Raw genomic sequence first — 15,396 nt, forward strand, 5'->3', positions numbered from 1 at the left:
GAGCAAGCGTGTACCCCGGAACAGAGAGAGAGAGAGAGAGAGAGTGTACCCCGGAACAGAGAGAGAGAGAGAGAGAGACAGTGTACCCCAGAACAGAGAGAGAGAGAGCGAGCGTGTACCCCGGAACGGAGAGAGAGAGAGATAGAGCGTGTACCCCGGAACAGAGAGAGAGAGAGCGAGCGTGTACCCTGGAACAGAGAGAGAGAGAGAGAGAGAGCGAGCATGTTCCCCGGAACAGAGAGAGAGAGCGAGCGAGCGTGTACCCCGGAACAGAGAGAGAGAGAGAGAGCGAGCATGTACCCCGGAACAGAGAGAGAGAGAGAGAGCGTGTACCCCGGAACAGAAAGAGAGAGCGCGAGCGTGTAACCCGGAACAGAGAGAGAGAGAGCGTGTACCCCAGAACAGAGAGAGAGAGCGTGTACCCGGAACAGAGAGAGAGAGAACGTGTAGCCCGGAACAGAGTGAGAGAGAGAGAGCGTGTACCCGGGTACAGAGAGAGAGGGAGAGAGCGAGCGTGTACCCCGGAACAGAGAGAGAGAGAGAGAGCGAGCATGTACCCCGGAACAGAGATAGAGAGAGCGAGCGTGTACCCCGGAACAGAGAGAGAGAGCGTGTACCCCGGAACAGAGAGAGAGAGAGAGAGAGCGTGTACCCAGGAACAGAGAGAGAGAGCGAGCAAGCGTGTACACCGGAACAAAGAGAGCGAGTGAGCATGTACCCCGGAACAGAGAGAGAGCGCGAGCATGTACCCCGGAACAGAGATAGAGAGCGTGTACCCTGGAACAGAGAGAGCGAGCGTGTAGCCTGGAACAGAGAGAGAGAGGGAGCGTGTACCCCAGAACAAAGAGAGAGAGAGCGAGCGTGTACCCCGGAAGAGAGAGAGAGAGCGAGCGTGTACCCCGGAAGAGAGAGAGAGAAAGAGCGTGTACCCCAGAACAAAGAGAGAGAGAGAGCGAGCATGTACCCCGGAACAGAGAGAGAGAGCGAGCGTGAAGCCCGGAACAGAGCTAGAGAGAGAGCAAGCGTGTACCCCGGAACAGAGAGAGAGAGAGAGAGAGAGCGTGTACCCCGGAACAGAGAGAGAGAGAGAGAGCGAGCGAGCGTGTACCCCGGAACAGAGAGAGAGAGAGAGAGCATGTAACCCGGAACAGAGAGAGAGAGAGCGCGAGCGTGTACCCCGGAACAGAGAGAGAGAGAGAGCGAGCGTGTACCCCGGAGAGTAGAGAAAGAGAGAGAGAGAGAGAGAGAGTGTGTACCCCGGAACAGAGAGAGAGAGAGAGCGTGTACCCCGGAACAGAAAGAGAGAGCGCGAGCGTTTAACCCGGAACAAAGAGAGAGACACAGAGCATGTACCCCGGAACAGAGAGAGAGATCGAGCAAGCGTGTACCCCGGAACAAAGATAGAGAGAGAGAGCGTGTACCCCGGAACAGAGAGAGAGAGCGAGCAAGCGTGTACCCCGGAACAAAGAGAGTGAGCGAACGAGTGTGTACCCCGGAACAGAGAGAGAGAGAGAGCGAGCATGTATCCCGGAACAGAGAGAGAGAGCGTGTACCCCGGAACAGAGAGAGAGAGAGAGAGAGCGTGTACCCCGGAACAGAGAGAGAGAGAGAGAGAGCGAGCGTGTACCCCGGAACAGAGAGAGAGAGAGAGCGAGCGTGTACCCTGGAACAGAGAGAGAGAGAGAGAGAGCGAGCGTGTACCCTGGAACAGAGAGAGAGAGAGAGCGAGCGTGTACCCCAGAACAGAGAGAGAGAGCGAGCGTGTACCCCGGATCGGAGAGAGAGCGTGTGCCTTGGATCGGAGCGAGAGCGCGTGCCTTGGTTCGGACCGAGAGCGCATGCCTGCCCCGGAGTACAGGATGGAGAGAGAGGATGTGCCCCAGTCTTCAGTGGGAGGGTGACTGACTACCTCCTGGACAGAAGTGAGATTGTGGCCATTTCTCATGGTGCTAACAGCCTCTTTAAACACTATCATCAGTCCCCTCTGGCAGCAGGAGGATGTGTGCAGCTATGTGTGTTGTGACTTGACCCTGAGTGTTGGTGGGCTCTAATGGGCATTGTTGCCAAGTTAAATCCTGCCCTCCCACTGCATCGAATCTACCACGTTGACTGATTTTGAAATCTCCAGCTCAGATTGCTGTACAAAGAGCTGGCATGCATCATGGGCTGAATGGCCTCCACCTTCACACACCCCACCGCGCGCCCCTCCAACCTTAAACCAGCTTATATTTCCCCTGTCTTCTATTTTTACTGAGTTCTGTTCAAGGGTCATACAGACTCGAAACGTTAACTGTGTTCCTCTCTGCAGGTGCTGCCAGACCTGCTGAGTTTTTCCAGATATTTTTATTTTTGTTTTGGGCCTCCAACTTCTCTTTTTTTATGAGCACTGATGTCAATCTGCCTGAGATACCTAACATTTTAGGCAGTGAGGGTTAAAGTTGTGCATTTGCTGGCATGGTTCAGCTGCTCCTACACTAAACCTGTTGCCCATCTCTGTAATCTCATCTCGTCCAGTCCTAAAATCTTTTTACTCCAACTCTGGCCTTTTGTGTTTCCCATATTTCCTTTGCAGGTGCCATCTTGTCCCTGAACTCTGTAATTTTCTCTCAAAATCTGCTCTTTTTTTCCTTTCTCCTTTCAGTTATTCACTAAAACGTTTCTTTCACCAAGGTTTTGGTGACCTGTCCTAATATCTCAGCATTTTTTCATTCGTTCATGGGATGTGGACGTCGCTAGCTAGGCCAGCATTTATTGCTCATCCCTAATTGCCCTTGTTCGAGGGCATTTAAGAGTCAACCACATTCCCATGGGTTTGGAGTTACATGTAGGCCAGACCAGGTAAGGTCATCAAATTTACTCCCCTAAAGGACATTAGTGAACCAGATGGGATTTTACAATCGGCAATCATCATCTGACTTCCAATTCCAGATCTTTATTAAATTCAGATTTCAGCATCTGCTGTGGTAGGATTTGAACCTGGGTTCCCCAGAGCATTATCCTGTGTCTCTGGAATATTAGAACAGTGACCATACCACAATACCACCACCTCCCTGAAGCTCCTTGTGTGCTCCATTTTGTTTAATATATAAATGTTTGATGTACCCATTGAGCAACTGTGACTTAGTCCTGGATTTGGGGCTAATGGATGTTATAATGCATGTGCTGAAAAGCTGACAAATTAAAATGTAAAACAAAAACAAAAAAAGCTGGAAAAACTCAGCAGGTCTGACAGCATCTGCGGAGAGGAACACAGTTAACATTTTGAAACAGCTTTTATCTTTCAAATTAAAATGTAACTATTCATGGTATTGTTGTAAGCCTGTCTTATGTTAGGAAATTATTGACGTGTTTTGATCTGTCTATAAACAGCAACCCTTTCTAAAATATGCTTTTTGAAATCTTTTAAGGGAGTCGTCTGTAACTGAAGCTTCGTAATGTTCAGGAAAAAATTAGATAATCGTATCCGGGTCCAAATTGAAAATGGTGTGGTACAGCACCAAAGGACAATGTTTGTCATTGTAGGAGATCATGGCAGAGATCAGGTAAGGAGCAGTAATGAGATGATGCTTACTTTCCATCATGGCTGTGATTTCAGATGTGAATTTACTTTGAGGGGCTGAATTATTAGGTTAGAATATGATTAGAACTAAAAGAATTCTGAAAAACTAGCATAAGCTAAGTTGAATAAGACACCGAGCTCTGATGCATGCATCCTAAGCGATTAATAGAAGTCAGAAAAGAGATAGCAATGATTCTGTCGTAAACCTTCAACCCTCCTTACTTATATAAATACTATGAAACTGGAAAGCAGCTAGTGATATATCCTTATTCAAGAAAGGAGAGAAAGAAAAACTCACCTAACCAAAAGGTTATCTGCCTACCAAAAAGTCAAACAAACACCCAGGAAAGGCACCATATCCAGTTCCGATCACCAGGAATACGATTATATTCTCAGGTTACACTGTCATATTAAATATTGGACCGCGCATGTGCATACATTGCTGTAAGAAACCATTGACAGGAATGCTGTAAGAAACCATTGACGGGAACGCCGTGGGAAACCGCTGACAGGAACGCCGTGGGAAACCGCTGACAGGAACGCCGTGGGAAACCGCTGACAGGAACGCCGTGGGAAACCATTGACGGGAACGCCGTGGGAAACCGCTGACAGGAACGCCGTGGGAAACCGCTGACAGGAACGCCGTGGGAAACCGCTGACAGGAACGCCGTGGGAAACCGCTGACAGGAACGCCGTGGGAAACCGCTGACAGGAACGCTGTAAGAAACCATTGACGGGAACGCCGTGGGAAACTGCTGACAGGAACGCCGTGGGAAACCGCTGACAGGAACGCCATAAGAGGATCACACTCCTGTTTTCCCCTTGCGGATGGTTCATGACTCAGTTTTATAAAGGACAAAATTACACAGACACGGGGTTTGGCTCAACCACATAACTCATTTATTAAAACACTCCTGATGTCCTGATACAAGAGCTCTAAACTGGTATAAGTGACACTACACAGCACTTAATTGGTTAGCTAGATTTAAATTTGTCCATGATTTAACCTTGGCTTCCCGTAAACATACAAAAAAACCCTCACAACTTATTAAAAAGCCTCGACAGAAAAACCACAGGCAAAACTGCATGTTTCTGCCTAAAACCTTCCCCAATTCAACCCAACCCCTTAAGGATTTGGTTGTTACCCTTAAACTACCTTTTAAACCTCAGCCCCAATACCCCTCGTTTTTGGCTGATAACTTACAACTCCTCACATGATGGTTCTTCAGGCAAAAGTTGTAGGTTTGCGAGTCAGGATGACCGTTCCCCCCCTCCCTGACTGCAGTCCAAACCCTCAAGTCGATATCACCATGATATGGCTGAAAACACTTACAATCCCCAACACGGCTGGTCTGTCCGGTGTTAAAAGTAGGCCTGAGTCAAGGTGACCAGCCCTGACCCTTCTGACTGCAGTGCCATACCCTTCAATCTTGGCCTTTTATGATGATCATTATAGAAAATATTAAAACACATTTCCTGAAGACAGTCGTAGAAACTAGGAGCAGGACTAGGCCATTCGGCCCTTTGAGCCTGCTCCACCATTCATTATGATCATGGCTAATCATCCAACTCAATAACCTGCTCCCGCTTCCTCCCCATACCCTTTGATCCCTTTCGCCTCAAGAGCTATATCTTAACTCCTTCTTGAAAGCATACAATGTTTTGGTCTCAATTACTTTCTGTGGTAACGAATTCAACAGGCTCACCACTCTCTGGGTGATGAAATTTCTCCTCATCTCAGCCCTAAATGGTTTACTCCATATCCTCAAACTGTGACCCATGGTTCTGGACTCCCCCACCATCGGGAACATCCTTCTTGCATCTACCCTGCCTAGTCCTGTTAGAATTTTCTAGGTTTCAATGAGATCCCCCCTCATTCTTCTGAACTCCAGCGAATGTAATCCTAATCGACTCAATCTCTCCTCATATGTCAGTCCCGCCATCCCATTAATCAGTCCGGTAAACCTTCACTGCATCCCCTCTATAGCAAGTACATCCTTCCTCAGATAAGGAGATCAAAACTGCACACAATATTCCAAGTGTGGTCTCACTAAGGCCCTGTACAATTGCAGCAAGACATCCCTGATCCTGTACTCAAATCCTCTGGCTATGAAGGCCAACACACCATTTGCCTTCTTTACCGCCTGCTGCACCTGCATGCTTACCTTCAGCAACTGGTGTACAAGGATACCCAGGTCTCGTTGCACATTCCCCCCTCTCAATTTATAGCCGTTCAGATAATCTGCCTTCCTGCTTTGCTACCAAAATGGATAACCTCACATTTATCCACATTATACTGCACCTGCCATGCATTTGCCCACTCACTCAGCTTGTCCAAATCACACTGAAGCATTTCTGCATCCTCCTCACAGCTCACCCTCCTATCCAGCTTTGTGTCATCTGCAAATTTGGAGATATTACATTTAATTCCCTCATCTAAATCATTAATATATATTGTGAATAACTGGGGTCCCAGCACCAATCCCTGCGGTACCCCACTAGTCACTGCCTGCCATTAGGAAAAAGACCCATTTATCCCTACTCTTTGTTTCCTGTCTGCCAACCAGTTTTCTATCCATCTCAATACACTACCCCCAATCCCATGCGCTTTCGTTTTACACGCCAATCTCTTATGTGGGACTTTGTTGAAAGCCTTCTGAAAGTCCAAATAAACCACATCCACTGGTTCCCCCTCATCAATTCTACCAGTTACATCCTCGAAGAATTCCAGTAGATTTGTCAAGCATGATTCCCCTTTCATAAATCCATGCTGACTCTGTCTGATTCTGCCACTGTTTTCCACGTGCTCAGCTATTAAATCTTTTATAATGGACTCAAATTTTCCCCACTACCGACGTCAGGCTGACTGGTCTATAATTCCCTGTTTTCTCTCTACCTCCCTTTTTAAATAGCTACATTAGCTACAGTCCAATCTGTAAGGACTGTTCCAGAGTCCATAGAATCTCGGAAGATGACCATCAATGCAGCCACTATTTCTAGGGCCACTTCCTTAAGTACTCTGGGATGTAGATTATCAGGCCCTGTGGATTTATTGGCCTTCAATCCCACCAATTTCCCCAACACCATTTCCTTACTAATACTGATTTCTTTCAGTTCCTCCCTCTCATTAAACCCTGTGTTCCCCAACATTTCTGGTATGTTATTTGTGTCCTCCTTTGTGAAGACAGAACCAAAGTATGTATTTAGTTGGTCAGCCATTTCTTTGTTCCCCATTATAAATTCCACTGTTTCTGACTATAAGGGACCTACATTTGTCTTCACCAATCTTTTTCTCTTCACATATCTATAGAAACTTTTGCAGTCAGTTTTTATGTTCCCTGCAAGCTTACTCTCATACTCTATTTTCTCCTTCTTAATCAATCCCTTGGTCCTCCTTTGCTGAATTCTAAACTGCTCCCAATCCTCAGGTCTGTTGTTATTTCTGGCCAATTTCTATGCCTCTTCCTTGCAAATAATACTATCTCTAATTTCCCTTTTAAGCCACGGTTTGGCCACCTTTCCTGTTTTACTTTTACGCCAGACAGGAATAAACAATTGTTGCAGTTCACCCATGTGCTCTTTGAATGTTTGCCATTGCCTATCCACCGTCATCCCTTTAAGCAATGTTTCCCAATCTATCAGAGCCAACTCACACCTCATACCATCGTAGTTTCCTTCATTAAGATTCAGGACCCAAGTCTCAGAATCAACCATGTCACTCTCCGTCTCGATGAAGAATTCTTGCTGAATGATGAGCATATTTCCTGAAGTCATCCTGCTGGATGGTCAGTGCTTCGCACCTTTTAAGCTCTTTAGTCTGTCACATGCCTTGGTCCAGGCAGACCCATTCATCACTGGTGATGTTTTCACAACCGAAACAATGGACCCCATTCAGGTGGAGTATCTCTGGCTTCCAGACTGAGGTGCATGTAGCGGGTTCCTCTCATTCTTGGCTGATTCTAGCTGAGGTTACCCCTGGACAAGCCTGATCCCAGATTGGAACCCAGACTGATAGATCCTAACTTTAATTTGTTTGTTTAGATATGTGGAGAGGGGCTACTGAACAGTCACCGGAAAAACAAAAGAATAAAACATTTATTTAACAAGAAAAGATGAACGATATCACAATACTCTTTCACCCACAACTATACTTTTACAGATATATATAGATTGGTAACAATAACACAAGTTGGAAAAACTATCTTATTGTCTCACGTCCACAGTAAGTACACAGTCCACGTAAAGAAATAGGCAACCTGTGGTCAGGCATGCCATACTTTGAAACCAAGTGACAGATGCCACCCCATACAGATGCTATGGATTTCTCCTCAACTCTCCCCCAGACGCTTGTCAAACCGTGAACCAACCGGTCTCACTGAACTCAGTCTTTCACACGAGAGTTTCCACTCACGAAGAACTTGCTTTAGAACCTTCTCCCAAACTGACACTTTCTCTCAGACACCTTCCGCAAGAGGTTACCTTTAGGGTTTTGAACTCTACTCCTGATGTTCCTCACACCTGGGTCTTTCATGCACTCACACTCTTGCTCTCTCTCTCTGACTCAGCCGCCAACAGTACACTATTGCCTCACATGCCCATAGCGAAGTATTATAGACATTCAATCTGCTTCCTTTAAGTCTGAAGCTTGGAGCATTCCTTTCTGCTCCTTACTTTCACTTCCACAGAACAGGATCTTTTCCTGGTTCCTTTGACTTGAAGGTCTGCTTGGGACTTTCTCCTGTTACGCTCCCCTGGATTTTGGGGTCTTTTTTAGTTTCGACTTGCTATCTGTCCCTTTTGCTCTAGTCTCTCTTGGCAGCTACTTTCAAAACCAACTGAACTCAGCTTCTAAATCAAACTTCTGTTTCTGGATTCTTCTATGCGTGCGTGTGGAAGGGACCTGCTGCTGGAACCCTGTTGCTAGGCAACAGCCCAGTTTCTCTACTCTTTGTTTAACTTAGCTGCAACAGTTGTAAAACTCTCATTAGAAATGCAGGCACCTTTTAAAGTGAAACTAAAACTCAATTTGACCTTTTCTTAACACACATACAGAAATACCAATCAAACTTAAATATTAAAGCTAACACTCATTCCTAACACCCACAAGTACAAAATATAACTTATATAACTTAAACCATCTCTATTTCCTGACAGTGGTTGTTGATATTGTTTGTATGATAGCTGTTGCCTGGAGCCATTTGTTACAGTGGCCTTCCCAGCTTAATTAGAACCATAGAAAAGTTACAGCACAGAAGGAGGCCATTCGGCCCATCTTGTCCATGCCAGTCTGAGGACACCCATGTACCCTTTCTAATCCCACCTTCCTGCACCCGGCCCATAGCCCTGCAGCTTACAGCACTTTAGGTGCAGATCCAGGTACTTTTAAAAAGAGCTTAAAGTTTCTGCCTCTACCACCAACTTGGGCAGTGAATTCCAGACACCCACTACCCTCTGCGTAAAAAGCTTCTAACTCATGTCCCCCCTACACCTTCTGCCACTTATTTTGAATCTGTGTCCCCTGGTTCTAGAATTTTCCACCAAGGGAAACAATTTTATCCTGTCCACTCTATCTATTCCTTTCATAATCTTGTACACCTCAATCAAGACACCTCTCAGCCTCCTTTGTTCTAAGGAAAATAACCCCAACCTATCCAGTCTCTCCTCGTAACTACACTTTTCTAACCCTGGCAACATTCTTGTAAACCTCCTCTGCACTCTCTCCAGAGCTATTACGTCCTTCCTGTAACGTGGTGACCAGAACTGCACACAATACTCCAGTTGTTGCCTGACCAGTGTTTCATACAATTGGGTTATCTGATGGTAGCTATCTTGTGTCATTATTGTGAAATTGTCCCAACGTCCTTTCATGGTATCGGTTTTGCTTCGATATTGGAATGCCTTGAAGACTCACTCCTGACGGAATAGTCTGCCTCTGTGTTTTCTGGTGTTGAGGTTTGGCCTGTTCATTTGCAGTACTTGTGTCCATGAGTTTTGGGGTTTTTATATTTCATAAAGCCCTGCTGGAGGGGATTCTGATCTCACAGTGGGTAGTGACACTGTATCCAAGAGAATTAGCAGATGTAGAACTATTCCCAGTTTCAAAATGGCTGTGCTAATAATGGTGAAGGAAGCCAGTTTCTGATTTGTGGTTTACATAAGCTACAGATACTCGTAGGATTGCAAAAGCCTACATCTAAAATGAAACCTCTGCTCCTTGTGAGCTGAAATGCGAGTTTCGGAAAGCAAAGTTACCAAAGACTGACTCCGTGACTGTAGCAATGGTATATTATCCTCCTTTGACCTCTCTGCAGCCTTTAACACAGTTGACTACAACATCTTTCTCTGTTATCTCTGTTGTCCATCCTGATGAGACTACTTTCAATTGGTCCACTCTTGACTAACCAATTGTAGGGATAGTGTCTGCAATGGCATCTCTTGCTGTCATCAGTTACTTCAAAACTCCCAAAGCACCTGTGCTTTGCACCTTCCTCTTTCTCCTCATCTGCAGCTATGGCGGTCAACTTTTATATGTATGCCATTGGCAGCCAGCTTGACTTGACAACAACTTCTCAACCCCTTCACTGCCTCCCTCACTCCTCCTTGCCATGCTGAACTAGAATGTTTGCAGTCTCATTGTCCTATTAGCCCTGAGTTGACTTTCTGGCCTGCTACCCTCCCCATCATCAAGGCTACTTACTTCACCCTTTGTAAAATTGACCTTCTTCACTCGTGCCTAAGTTCATCTGCTGCTGAAATCTTCATCCAAGCCTTTATCACCTCAAGACTGGACTTTTCAAATTGACTCCTGGGCAGTCTTCCACTTTGCACGCTCCATAAACTTGAACTCACCCAAAAATCTGCTGTGCACATCCTAACTCTCACAGAGTCTTTTTCACCCATCACCCCTGATCCACATTTGGCCTCAGGTACAGCAACAACTTGATTGAGTTCTCATCCTTATTTACAGATACCTCCATGTCATGACCCTTCCCTATCTCTCTAACCTCCTGCATTACGACTGCAGACCAAGCTGGCACAAATCCTAAAGGACAAATGCTGCTAGACTGGGTCTGCGGCAGCTGCTGAGGGAACCAACAAGAGGGAGAAACATTCTTGACCTCATCCTCACCAGCCTGCCTGTAGCAGATGCATCTGTCCATGACAGTATCGGTAGGAGTGACCACAGTCATTGTGGAGACAAGGTCGCATCTTCACTTTGAGGATACACTCCATCGTGTTCTGTGGGACTACCATAGTTTTGTGTGACGTTACTGCTGTGCTAAATGGGATAGATTTAAAATGGATCTAGCAACTCAACTGGGCAGTCATGAGGTGTTGCATCATCAGTAGCAGAACTGTACTCAACCTGTAACCTTGTGGCCTGGCATAGGTCTTGGTTCAAACATGGACAAAAGAGCAGAATTCCCGAGGTGAGGTGAGAGTGACTGCCCTTGGCATCAATGACGCATCTGATGGCGTGTGGCAACAAGGAGCCTTAGCAAAACTGAAGTCAATGGGAATTGGGGAAAAGCTCTCCAGTGACTGGAGTCATACCTAACACAAAGGAAGATGGTTGCTTCATCAATGCCCTTCCTTCCATCGTAAGGTCAGAAGAGGGGATGTTGGCTCATGATTGCACGATTTCAGCGCAGTGTTCACCATTCACGACTCCGAAGACAATGAACCAGTCCATGTCCAAATGCAGCAAGCCCTGCACAATAATCCAGACTTGGGCTGACAAGTGGCAAGTAACATTCGTGCCACACAAATGCAAGGCAGCTTCCAACAAGAGAGAATCTAACCATCGCCCCATGATGTTCAATGGCATTATCATCACTGAATCCCCCACAATCAATATCCTGGGAGTTACCATTGACCAGAAACTGAACTGAACTAGCCACATAAATACTGTGGCTATAAGAGCAGGTCAGTGGCCAGGAATCCTGCAACGAGTAACTCACCTCCTGACTCCCCAAAGCCTGTCCACCATCTACAAGGCACAAGTCAGGAGTGTGATGGAATACTCCCTACTTGCCTGGATGAGTGCAATTCCCACAACACTCAAGAAGGTCGACACCATCCAGGACAAAGCAGCCCGCTTGATTGGCACCCCATCCACAGACATTCATTCCCTCCACCACCGACGCACAGTGGCGGCAGTGTGTGCCAGCTACAAGATGCACTGCAGGAATTCACCAATGCGCCTTACCACCTTCCAAACCCATGACCACTACCATCTAGAAGGACAGAGACAGCAGATAGATGGGAACATCACCACCTGGAAGTTCCCCTCCGAGTTACTTACCATCCTGACTTGGAAACATATCACTGTTCCTTCACTGTCGCTGGGTCAAAATCCTGGAACACCCTCCCTAACAGCACTGTGGATGTACCTACACCACATGGACTGCAGCAGTTCAAGAAGGCAGCTCACCACCACCTTCTCAAGGGTAATTAGGGATGGGCACAAAATGCTGGCCTAGCCAGCGACGCCCACATCTCGTGAATTAATATAAAAAAATTTTGAAATCCCACCGCTGCACCATTACCATCAAGCCAGAGGATCATCCCTGGTTCAATGAAGAGTGCAGGAGGGCATGCCAGGAGCAGCACCAGGCACACCTAATAATGAGCTGTCAACCTGGTGAAGCTGCAACATGGGACTACTTGCATGCCAAACAGCATAAGCAGCAAGTGATAGATGGAGCTATGCGATCCCACAAACAACAGATCAGATCTAAACTCTGCAAACCTGCCACATCCAGTCATGAATGGTGGTGGATAATTCTACAACTCATTGGAGGAGGATGCTCCACAAATATCCCCATCCTTAATGATGAAGGAGCCCAAACATTGGTGCAAAAGATAAGGCTGAAGCATTTGCAGCAATCTTCAGCCAGACATGTCAAGTGGATGATCCATCTTGGCCTCCTCTAGAGTTCTCCAGCATCATAGATGCCAGTCTTCAGCCAATTTGATTCGCTCCATGTGGTATCAGGAAACAGCTGAAGGCACTGGATACTGCAAAGACTATGGGCCCTGACAATATTCTGGCAATAGTACTGAAGACTTGTGCTCCAGAGCTTACCACGCCCCCTAGCCAAGCTGTTACAGTTTGCTACAATACTGGTATCTACGTGGCTATGTGGAAAATTGTCCAGGTATGTCCTGTACACAAAAAGCAGGACAAATCCAACCTGGCCAATTACTGCCCCAACAGTCTACTCTCGATCATCAGTAAAGTGATGGAACAGGACATCAACAGTGCTATCAAGCAGCACTTGCTTAGCAGTAAACTGCTCACTGATGCTTAGTTTGGGTTCCATCAGGGTCACTTCGGTCCTGACCTCATTACAGCCTTGGTTCAAACATGGACAACAGACCTGAACTCCTGAGGTGAGAGTGACTGCCCTTGACATCAAGGCAGCATTTGACCGAGTGTGGCATCAAGGCGATTTCGCAAAGTTGGAGTCAATGGGAATCGGGGCAAACTCTCCACTACTTGGAGTCATGTTTAACACAAAGGAAGATGTTTGTGGTTGTTGGAGGTCAATCACCTCAGTTCCAGGACACCACTGCAGGAGCTCCTCAGGGTAGTGTCCTAGGCCCAACCATCAGCTGCTTCATCAATGACCTTCTTACATCATAAGGTCACAAATGGGGATATTTGCTGATAATTGCAGAATGTTCACCATTCGTGACTCCTCAGACACTGGAGTAGTACATGGCCAAATGTAGCAAGACCTGGACAATATAAGACCCTAAGACAGGGTAGAAGTAGGCCATTCGGCCGTCGAAGCTCTTCCATCTTTCAATGAGATCACGGCTGATCTGATAATCCTCAATTCCACTTTCCTGCCTTTTCCAACTAACCCTTAATTCCCTTATTGATTAAAAATCTGTATCTCAGCCTTGAATATATTTAATGACCCAGCCTCTACAGCCCTCTGCGGTGAAGAATTCCACAGATTCACTACCCTCTGAAAGACAAAATTCCTCCTCATCACTATGTAAATGGAGACTCTTGCTCTGCGATTATGCCCTCTGGCCCTAGATTCTCCCACAAGGGCTTACAACCTCTCAGTATCTACCCTGTCAAGCCCCCTAAGAACCTTATATGCTTCAATAAGGTCACCTCTCATTCTTCTAAACTCCAATAAGTACAGGCCCAACCTGCTCAACCTCTCCTCATAAGAAAATCGCTCCATCCCTGGGATCAACTTAGTGAACCTTCTCTAGACTGCCTCCAATGCCAGTACATCTTTCCTGAGATAAGGGGACCAAAACTGTTCACAGTATTCTAAGTGTAGTCTAACTAGTGCCTTGTATAGTTTTAGCAAGACTTCCCTATTTTTACACTCCATTCCCTTTGAAATAAAGGCCAACATTCCATTTGCCTTCCCTATTACCTGCTGAACTTGTATGCTAGTTTTTTGGGATTCATGCCCTGGGACCACCAAACCCTGTGTGCTGCAACTTTCTGCAGTCTTTCTCCATTTAAATAATATTCAGCTCCTCTATTCTTCTGCCAAAGTGCATAACCTCACATTTTCCCCCATTATATTCCACCTGACAAGTTTTTGCCCACTCACTTAACCTGTCTATACCCCTCTGTAGACTCCTTGTGTCGTCCTCACCACTTGCCTTCTCACCTATTTTTTGAGTCATCCAGGCTTGGGCTGACAAGTGACAAGTAACTTTTGCACCAGGCAATGATCCTCTCCAACAAGGGAGAACCAAACCATTCCATGTCGTTACCACCACTGAATCCCCCACTATCAACATCCTGGGTGTTACCATTAACCAGAAACGGAACTGGACTAACTATATAAATACCGTGGCTACAAGAGAGAGTTGATAGAGGGGCAGGATTGGCAGCTCAATTATTCCAGGATATAGGGTCTTCAGGCAAGACAGGGAAGGAGGCAAAAGAGGAGGGGTATCGCAATATTGATCCAATTACAGCAGTAAGCAGGGATGACATCTTAGAAGGCTCTTCAAATGAAGCTACATGGGTAGAACTGAAAAACAAAAAAGGAGCAATCACATTGCTGGGAGTGTACTACAGGCCCCAAACAGTCAGAGAGAAATAGAAGAGCAGATATGTAGGCAAATTTCAGAGAAGTGTATAAATAATAGGGGAGCACTAGTGGGGAACTTCAACTTCCCCAACATTAACTGGGTTAATCATAGTGTGATAGGTTTAGAGGGAGCAGAATTCTTAAAATGCATCCGGCGAGCTTTTTAAGCCAGTACGTAGAAGGCCCTACAAGAGAGGGAGTGGTCCTGGACTTAATTTCAGAGAATGAAGCCGGGCAAGTGATAGAAGTATCAACAGGGCAGCATTTTGCAGATAGTGATCATAACTCCGTTAGATTCAAGGTTGTTATGGAAAGGGACAAGGATGGGCCAGAAATCAGAGTTCTAAATTGGGGGAAGGCTGATTTTAATAAGATCAGTTATGATTTGGCCAGACTGGACTGGGAGCAGCTACTTTTAGGTAAATCTGCATCAGAGCAGTGGGATTCATTCAAGAAGGAAATAGGGAGACCACAGGGTAGAGGCAGAAACCCTCATAACATTTAAGAAGTATTTGGATGTGCATTTGCGATGCCATGGCATACAAGGCTATGGGCATAGAGCTGGAAAATTGGATTAGAATAGTTAGATGCTTGTTTGACCGGCGCAGACTCAATGGACCAAAGGGCCTTTTTCTGTGCTGTAGACCTCTGACTCAAAGAGCAGGTCAGAGGCTAGAAATCCTGTGGCGAGTAACTCACCTCCTGACTCCTCAAAGCCTGCCCACCAACTACAAGGTGTAAGTGAGGAGTGTGGTG

General features: G+C 46.2%; 1 protein-coding gene across 3 annotated transcripts in view; it reads left to right on the top strand.

The window, feature by feature from the left end:
- nat10 (N-acetyltransferase 10) overlaps window positions 1-15,396 on the top strand; it is a 173,654-nt gene that overhangs the window by 44,093 nt on the left and 114,165 nt on the right. For 2 of the 3 annotated variants that reach the window (XM_041198131.1, XM_041198130.1), the window contains exon 2: window positions 3,408-3,542. In XM_041198131.1, the coding sequence (XP_041054065.1) occupies window positions 3,435-3,542 (108 nt within the window). In that variant the 5' untranslated portion in view covers window positions 3,408-3,434. Of the gene's footprint in view, window positions 1-3,407; window positions 3,543-15,396 lie in introns of those variants that run through there. The other variant, XM_041198132.1, reaches the window with a different exon arrangement.

The sequence above is a fragment of the Carcharodon carcharias genome, chromosome 10, assembly GCF_017639515.1.
Source record: "Carcharodon carcharias isolate sCarCar2 chromosome 10, sCarCar2.pri, whole genome shotgun sequence".
Taxonomy (NCBI): domain Eukaryota; kingdom Metazoa; phylum Chordata; class Chondrichthyes; order Lamniformes; family Lamnidae; genus Carcharodon; species Carcharodon carcharias.